Raw genomic sequence first — 9,010 nt, 5'->3', positions numbered from 1 at the left:
CCATGGACCCCCAGGGGTCCGCGAGAACTAAATTAAGGTCCGCGAAACAAACTTATAAACCCATAATAAATTAATATTTTCAATTAAAAGTTCTCTATTATAAAAAAACATATTCAAATATTATTCGAAGCTTAACGTTTAACAGTTATGATTAAAGTTTATTTTCAAAGCCTCGGAATTTTTATTTTGAACCTTGGGGTCCCTGCACCGAACAAAAAAGTCCTAGTGGTGTCTGGTCCAAAAAAGGGTTGGGAACCCCTGCTCCACACGCCCTGCTCACGACGCCCTTGCCTGAGCCTTTCTGGCCACTACAGGTGCCCGAGCAAGGCTGGACTCCTCCCCCCTCAAAAGGGCGCCAACGCCTCCCCCGCCGCTGGGTGCCCCAAAGCCCCTTCCCCCAGGGACCCCCCTCCGAACACGCCGGGCGCGAAGGCGGCGCCAGGTGCGTGGCACAGAGAAAGGCGGGAGGAAAGAGGGCGCGCGCGCACAGCCGCCGCCACACCTCACCTGGTCTGCTTGGCTAAGCAGGAGCCGCAGAGCCGGGCAGACGCGAGCAGCAGCAGCAGCAGCAGCCCGGAGGCGAGCGCTCGCGACCTGGCCAGCCAGCGCGCGCTCCAGGGGAAACAGCCGCCGGCCGCCCGCGCGCCAAAGCCCGTCTCCCGCTGCCGCCCGAGCCGCCTCGCCTGCCTCCGCGGCGCGCGCCTTCGCTCGGCCGCCTCTGCGCCTCCTGCTCAACGGCCGCGGCCGAGAGGCAGCCCGGCGCCGGGATGAAGCCGGCCGGCCCCAAGAAGGGAGGCTGCGACTGCAAGCGGTTCCTGGGCAACAACTGGCTGCTGCTCAGCACCATCCTCGCCGTGGTTCTGGGTGAGTTGGGGAGACCCGCTTGGCGGAGAAGGCGGCGGAGACGTTGTGCGCAAACCTCTCCTTTCCCCGAAAGAGGGGCTGCTTTGACCCGCCCAGACGCCCCCTTTCAGAAAAGGCCACCGGGCAGCCTTTCTGGCTGGCGATTCGAAGCGGGTCGTTGTCTGTGTTCCTCTCTTTCCCTGAAATGCGCATCCTGTGTGGCTCCTCAGACGGATCAGAGATTTCCCATTTGATGTGCTTTGCGTTTTGGTTTTTTTTTTTGTTTTTTTTAAGGTAGCGCTAGTAACCAGGAACAGGGAGATGTGTGAAAAAAAACAATTCTGCTATCTCACAATGGAAAAAAAATCCATTGACAAAAATTCAACATAGCTCTGAACATCTTTCTAGTTTCCTTCTACAACCTTTCCGGGGAATTAAGATGTCCCCCTTGCAAACAGATGCAGATGTATTAGCAGAATTTATTTAGGCTTGCAAAGGGATGGGTGCTGTGTTTGGTTGAGGATGTGTGTGATATGATAGCATTGTCTCACATGGGGCTGATGAACGTTCATCATCCCTACTGCAATATCTGAAATACTGGAAATGATGGAATAACTCAAGCCTATAATTGCCACTGTGATGAAATACTGGTGACAATGAACTGATTTGGAATTCTTCAAACATCCCCAAAGGGCTGCTGATATGAAGCATAGAGCCTACTCCTAAACATTTTCAACTTAAAAGCAGTTTACTACAACATAGTTCATGGGAAGTATGCTTAAGACTGCAGCCTGATAGGTTTACACAGATCTAGCTCCACTGCAGATCTATATTCATGTCCAATTTGAAATGCCTGGCACTCTGTTCCTGGAAGGCAGGATAATATATATCTGGAGTGTTTACTTCCAAGTAAGTGTGTTTAGCATCACAACATACAGAGGAAATCAAAGCCACCATTATCTGTGACTGGCTGCTGCACTGAAGTTGTGCAGCCCTGGACAAAGCATGTATACTTGGAAAAGAGTCCTACTAAATTCAGTTGAACTTTCTCCGTGTTAAATAGACTTCAGACTGACAGTGATATCCGAAGCATGTTTGCACTCAGAAGTAAGTGCCACTGAATTTAGAAAGTTTTCCTTGAGAGTTATTATTCGATTACTATTCAGACTTCCCTCTATCTCTTTCTGGAATTTCCCAAGACATCTCTAACACAGGAAATTCTTTCAGTGTAATTATTTGCTAGAGACAGACACATGATTTTCACATACAAATAGGCCTATCGCTATGGCATGAATTGCATCACTGTCAAAAATAAAGCACACTTGGTGGTTGCTTCCAACTAGGATTTTAATAAATAATTCATTTCAGTCATCTCATTTACTTGATTGCACTCAACTGTTGGTATGACTGTGGATGTTAGAAGTGTAAATCATGCTTATTATGTCCATGAAATATTAATCTGTTTTTAACTGCCATGGGGAATTTCATAATGACTACAAGCAAATTAACAAATAAATTTCCCTTTGCCATATCTCTAAATGCTGGTTTTCAATAACATATCTTTCAGTACTCCAAATTATGCTATAAAGGACAATATTGCAATTTTGTTCGAAGAAATTTGACATTAAATAATTAACCTGATTATTAAACTTTTTCTAAACTTATTTATATGTATATGTCCAGCTGAAGCCAGTGGGACTTAGATGCACATAAGGACTTTAGGCTTGTGGTCTTAATTGATCTTTAGAAATGAAGCCAAGTACATACTTATTAAGAGAGTAAGTCCAAATAATGGGACTTACTTCTGAGTAAATATGTATAGGACTGGGCTATACAGATACATGCGTGTTCCAGAGAAGCATAGGATTATCAGTCATGTTTACACTTTATTCAGTGCCATTTACTCCCAAGTAGCTATAGATGGGCTTTCAGCCTTCATCAAATTTAGATACTGAGTAATGTGTTTATGATAAAAGAATGATGAATAATAGTTATACTCATTTTATTTTCCTCTTTAATTTGTAAAGAAACAAAGGCAAAATTCAGCAAAAGTTATATAACCCTAAACTGAGTTACTCTCTGCTAAGTCTGTGGGCTTTGAAGAGTTTAACTCTGCTTACAAATGCACTGTTAAGTTCTGTTAGTTATACTGGTAAGAGTTAAGCATGGTTTAACTCTCCCTTTGAAATCAACATGACACAAAAGTGCTTAGCTGGCTAGATTGTGGCCAGAGTTTGCAAATACGAAGGGAAAAAAACCCTCTCCTATATACATTACATTTCTTTTAATGTTTTAAAATTATCACTGAAAGTTTTAATTCATAGACTGTATAAATCCAAAAAATGTAATTATTTATTGATCATTATATGGGATGATGCAGAGAGACTGTGAGAAAGCTTTTGCAACATGGGTGTAACTGGAGGGAACTTCCCTTTAAAAAAACAAAAACAAAACTGAACATTGGTGACAAGTGAAACTATCATAAGCAGTGCAGATTAACACATGAGGCTGTTTTATAATGTGTCAGACCACTGGTACATCTACTTACACTGACATCATAACCAGAGACACAACCTTCTAAATACTGCTAAACTGTGTTTAGGATGACATTGAAGTCCTCTGCTAGTTATTGTGACAATTCTTGGGAGAGAGGCCTACCTGAGACTTTGTCCAGAGGATGCCAGAGATTGAACTGAGCCACAGTCCCTCTCTTTGAATATTCTTTTGATGCTTAAAAAAAAAAAACTTTGACATCTGTCTATGGAGAGCCATGCTGCACTTTTAAAAGTCCCTATTTCCAGTTGGCAATAACATTTCCTTATTGCTGGTAGTTGCATTATGACCAGGAGTTCACAAAAATAAAAGGGCTACTATCCAACCAAAGTTAATCATTTTTAGATCCTATTAATTTCACTATGCCAGATCAGAGTATGAGTTTAACCTTCCCACCTAAGGCAGTGGGACTTCAAAGTGTTTACTCTTAACTAAACCTTGCAGATTTGTTTCTTTTTTAATATGTGAGCATAATACAGCTAAATCTAAGCACATTTAGTGGCCATTTATTCCAATGGGAAAGTTATTTTTCCCAGTCAAATCAGCGTACTAGGGGGTTACCGATGTATTCCCAGCGATGTATTAAGAGTTTGAAACTGTTATAAAAAATACTGTTCGCACTTTGTTTGGCCCCTTTAGCTGTGAAGACGTCTTCCAACCATTTTTTAGCCATGGCATCCAAAAACCCTTTTAAAGCAATGTATTAAGAGTTTGAAAATGTTATAAAAAACATCGCAATGTTTTTAATAACATTTTCAAACTTTTAATACATCACTTAATACATAATGCGGTAACCCCCTAGTTTAACATTGTTTCCTGTTATCTGTGCCACTTGCATGTAGTCAGGTACAGGGATTCTTAATGGCTAGGAGTGTTTTAGGAACACTTCTTGGCATCTTGAAACTGCTGAGAGGAAATGGTAAATTGAGCAAACCTAGTCTTAATAGGTGTTTAGAACTAGTTTTCACAGAAAAGAGATGAGGTAACAAACCTGTGTCTCTGCTGAACACAGTAGCCTTGTCCACATTACATATCAATATACATGCCAACACATGTGGCAAGGGAACAAGGAGCAGGTGGGCTGACCATACTTGTGACTAAGGGCCAAACTTCATGGTTGACTTGGAGCCACTGCCATTTTTAAGTGATTTTAAAAAGCCACAAGAGCCCAATCCTGATCAGGCCCACAGTCCAGTGCACTGAGGTGCTCTTATCTCCCCCCAGGCCTTCAAGTGCCAAAACATCTGCATCTCCCACCCCCATGGCTGTTTTGCGCATAAAAAGGGAAAGAGTCCCACACTGCAGACCTGGTCAGTAATGTTAGAACAAGGGGAGCATATTTTGTTCCGGCTGCCCTAAAATTATTTCAGGTGAAGTTGATTGCCCAGATGTTGTTACTGGGGCCACCGTCGTCCAGTTTTGTGCCATTAGAGACAGTCCAATCTAAGTTTCTTCGGTCAATTTTCCAACTCCCCTGTTGTGTCTCAAACTCATGGTTTAGGCTAGAGGCAGGCACTGTGAAGCTGGAGGCCAGGATTGCTCTTTCTTCCATTCTCCTCTGGCTGAAAGTACATTGGGCCACAGAAGGGCTCTTTCTGCTACTCCGCAGTGACAACTTTAAATCCAGGTGGTGGCAGTCAACTATAGGGAGAATCAACAGCCTAGGCTTTGCCCCTGTGAGTCTGCTGGAGTTGAGCAGGGAGCGGGAAAATCAGGAAATCAAGCAAAGGCTATTTGACGCTGAACGCCAGATAGACCTCTCGAACTCCCCAGAATTTATGGCACCCGACCGGTCTAGATTTGTCCTAGCACCAGCGGAGTATTTATCACTACTAGAGGTGAATAAGAATAGGAGGGCCTTTACGCTGGCAAGATGCTCTGCCCTACCTTCAGCGATTTTAGAAGGTAGATAGAAGAAGGTACCAAGGTCAGAGAGACTCTGCCCTGCAATTTGGGAGAAATAGACACAGTCAAACATGCTTTCCTTAAGTGTCCCTTTAATGAGGAAGCTAGACTAAAGTTCATAGTACCCTCACTTAAAAAAACTACTGCTAGCTCTGAAGAGGGAAAAACCAAGTACTTACCTTGGGAGGGGGATGCCTCAGTCACAAAGCAAGTTTCTAAATTTTGTGCATTCATTTGTAAGACTCACTCATAGAGTGGGCCTTGGAAACTTAAATGAATATTAATCTTTTAGCTTCTCTCTATGTAAGGAATTTTATACTGTTGTTATGAGTATGCCAGGTGCCTTATAACTTTGTATTTTATAAGAGTATATATTTATTGTTGTCTGGCTGGTGCCGTATCAATAAACATTTACATTTACAAACTGGTCAGTAATGGACCTTTGCAGATTTTTAAAATCACTTTAAAAGAGTGTCAGTGTCCTCATGCTGGGCATGAGGGTGCTGTCACAACTAGTTTGGCCCTCAGTGCATCCCTCTTCATATACACGTTCACCCAAATGTGGGCACAGCACCTACTTGTGTTCTAGGCTCTGTCCCTGTGTTCAGGAGACTGTGCATGTGCAGAATATGTGGGGGTGAGGTCAGTGCCTGTCCTGCCCCTCCTCTTTATTTATGGGCCTCTGCACTGATATATTCGGTATACAGAATCATGGATCCCCATGATTTCACCATTTTGAATTTAGGGGAATACAAGTATATTTATTTAGAATATTTTTTATCAATCCTTTCTATGAAATCTTGCCAATGTTGGCTAACTACAAAAAGTAAAGCAATAAAATAATAGAATTAACTTTGGATGCAGGCAACCATAGAGAGAGGAATAAAATACCAAAAATTGGTTAAAATAGTATCTAAAAGTCTGGGATAAAAATTCTTGTAGTAAATAAATGATTGGAAAAGCAGAAAAAATATTCTTCACATTTCTATCCCATCTTTCCTTCAAGAATCTCTGGACAATGTAAATTAGAGTCATCATCCCAATGCATTCTTACAACAACCCTTTCAACCATTCTCCCTCAAGTTCACCCAATGAGCTGCTTCTCAGTCCACATCCAAGGTTTTAACCAGTACACTTACCAGCTAGCCATTTCAGCCAGCTGAAACAGTAATAACATACACAACAAACACTATTATTGACATGAAGGTAATTTGTTAATGCTGCAGCTAATACTTGTGGATTTCATCTTTGTGAAACTGAAGACAGAAGATCTTGGGGAAACTTGCCTGCTTTGATGGGTCCCAAGCCTGATCAGATGGTCTGAAGGAGAGGATGCAAGCTTCTGGGATATTTTATTTTTTAATCAAATTGTATTTTATTTTCTATATATGTTAGTCACTTTAGTACACTGTAGGTTAAAATTGCATACATAAATATCTAAAGAGTTTGGTCACATGGTTAATCAATGACAAGTCCTTCCTACACATCTTACTTTTTCTTTTTTAATTGTATAAAACAGTTAAACTTTTTTAGTTAAACTGGGTAACTGCTGTTATTACTTTCTTTTGCTCTTTGTGTGAATATATTTTCTCAACAGGCCACTGGGTGTGAGAATCTCCAACCCTCTCCTTTGCCAAACTAAGAGCAGTACAGGCAACTTTGAAAGTGCTGTACACATGTTGTGAGGAGAAGATCCACATTTCTACTTAGACTTGCTACTGTAAAATATTTGAAGAGCCATTTGCCCCCAGTGACCAATCACAAACTGCTTTTGAAATTCACATTAGGAGTTTCCAGAATTGTGCGTTGGTTAATGTAGATTCTGAGAAGCCCAAGTTCAAATCCCCGTTCTGCCATGAACCTTGTTGGATGACTTACTTGGCCCAGTCATACACTCTCAGTCTAACTTTCTCATTAATTAGGTCATTGTAAAGCTAAAATGAAGAAAGTGAAACAGTGTGCTGTCCTGAGTTACTTGGGGAGCCAGTGTGGTGTAATGGTTAGTGTTGGACTAGGTTTTGGGAAACCCAGGTTCAAATCTCCACTCTGCCATGGAAGCTTACTGGGTGATCTTGGGCCAATCAGATACTCTTGCCCTAACCTAACCCAGAGGGTTGTTATGAGGATAAAGCGAAGGAGAGGAGAACATTATAAGATGCTTTGGGTCCCCGTTGGGGAGACTGATGAGGTATAAATGAAGTAAATAAACAAGTAAATAAGATTTTTTTTTAGATAGATGGGTATTTATGTTTGAGAAAGAAAAAGTCCACAGCCCATAGAGCTTTTGGAACTAGTGTCATGGTTCTCTGGACTCTGACCACTGTTCTTTTTCCTCCAGACTATCCTTCTGTGAGCTCAGGGTCATATCCAGAAGGCAAACTTGCATGTAGGAATCTGTATCTGTCAACATATCACACAGAGATTTGAGTTTTGTAAGCTATTTACATTTTTCTATTCTAAGAAATATAAATTTGGGTCTTCAAACAAGTAGCACCCTTTCTCTTCCTAACAGTATTATTGGAATCTTTTAAGAACAACATATTTGCTATTCTAATGAAATATCTAATTCCCTTTGATGCCCCCACACTGTGGTTTAAAAAAAAATCCTCAGAGGGCCATCCAGGGATAGGGTAAAAGTTTCTGCAAACTTTGGAAGTATCAGGTTTGCATGAAAAACCTTCAAACTAAAAAAAAACAATTGAGAGATTTAAAAAATCCAAAATGGAGAAGCAGCAGTGTACAACACTGAGCAAGCCCAGACTACAGCTACTATTTTGGGATTGCTTGGCAACCCCATACAATATTGCAGAGGACTCCTTCCTCAGATGCAGTGTTTTGTAGAATCTGCTGATGGGCCTTTTCCCAAGCGTCAGGTAAAGTTTGTTTTACCTGATACTTGAGAGGGCCCTTAGCTCATCCAGAGATCCTATAGAACATATCTCTGTTTGGGGAGGGGTCAGTGATATTAAAAGGGGTTTCCTAGCAATCCCAGAATAACAGCTGAGATCTCACAACATAATTATGCAAGATTTTGGATTGTCCAAGAAACTGGGGAGAGGGAGAATAGGCTGCAGAAGCTGCAAGGGGGAGCGGGAAGACCTGCGAGATAAATTAGCAGCCTGGGGGTGGAAACTAATCTGAAAAGGTAGATGAGAGGGAAAGAAGGAAGCAGGAAGAAGGGAAACAAATGCCAGCAAGGGGGGGAGGAAATAGAAACAGGAACAAAGAGGCTAACGTTTTGTGATTGAATGCTAAGATCCCTTCCATGAGCTCTGATCCATTCAAGGAAGTTTGGATCTAGCCTCACACAGTGCTACACTCCAGTTCTTTGGAGCAGTGTAAATAAAGATCCTGAATATTATAGGTGTATTTTTTGTAGTTGGACTGATCTAATGTCATATGTCAAAGCAACCATGTCTAGCAGTGTTGATTGTCTTTTATGTCATTAGTAAAAGATCACATCCATTCATTCTAGGCAATTTTTCTAATATGCGAGAACTTGGGTACTTCTAACATCTAGTTAAATTGTTTCCTTGCTGAATTTTTCAGGAGGGGGAAAACACGATTCCTTCCTTCCTTCCTTCCTTCCTTCCTTCCTTCCTTCCTTCCTTCCTTCCTTCCTTCCTTCCTTCCTAGTTTAATAAATAATGGCTGTCAAAGAAGAAAAAACTGCTTATCTTAGTTTTTTTTAAAACTACAAATTAAAGAA

At 41.5% G+C, this 9,010-nt stretch overlaps 1 protein-coding gene across 1 annotated transcript in view; it reads left to right on the top strand.

Moving 5' to 3' along the window:
- Window positions 1-761: 761 nt before the first annotated feature.
- Window positions 762-9,010, top strand: part of SLC1A1 (solute carrier family 1 member 1) — a 64,142-nt gene continuing 55,893 nt past the window's right edge. The window contains exon 1 of the mRNA XM_056847852.1: window positions 762-864. Coding sequence (XP_056703830.1) covers window positions 768-864 — 97 coding nt within the window. The 5' untranslated portion in view covers window positions 762-767. The remainder of the gene's footprint in view (window positions 865-9,010) is intronic.

Source organism: Euleptes europaea, chromosome 4 (assembly GCF_029931775.1).
Source record: "Euleptes europaea isolate rEulEur1 chromosome 4, rEulEur1.hap1, whole genome shotgun sequence".
In the NCBI taxonomy this organism is placed as follows: domain Eukaryota; kingdom Metazoa; phylum Chordata; class Lepidosauria; order Squamata; family Sphaerodactylidae; genus Euleptes; species Euleptes europaea.
The sequence above is the reverse complement of the archived record's forward strand: the minus strand, read 5'-3'. Positions and strand labels throughout refer to the sequence as shown.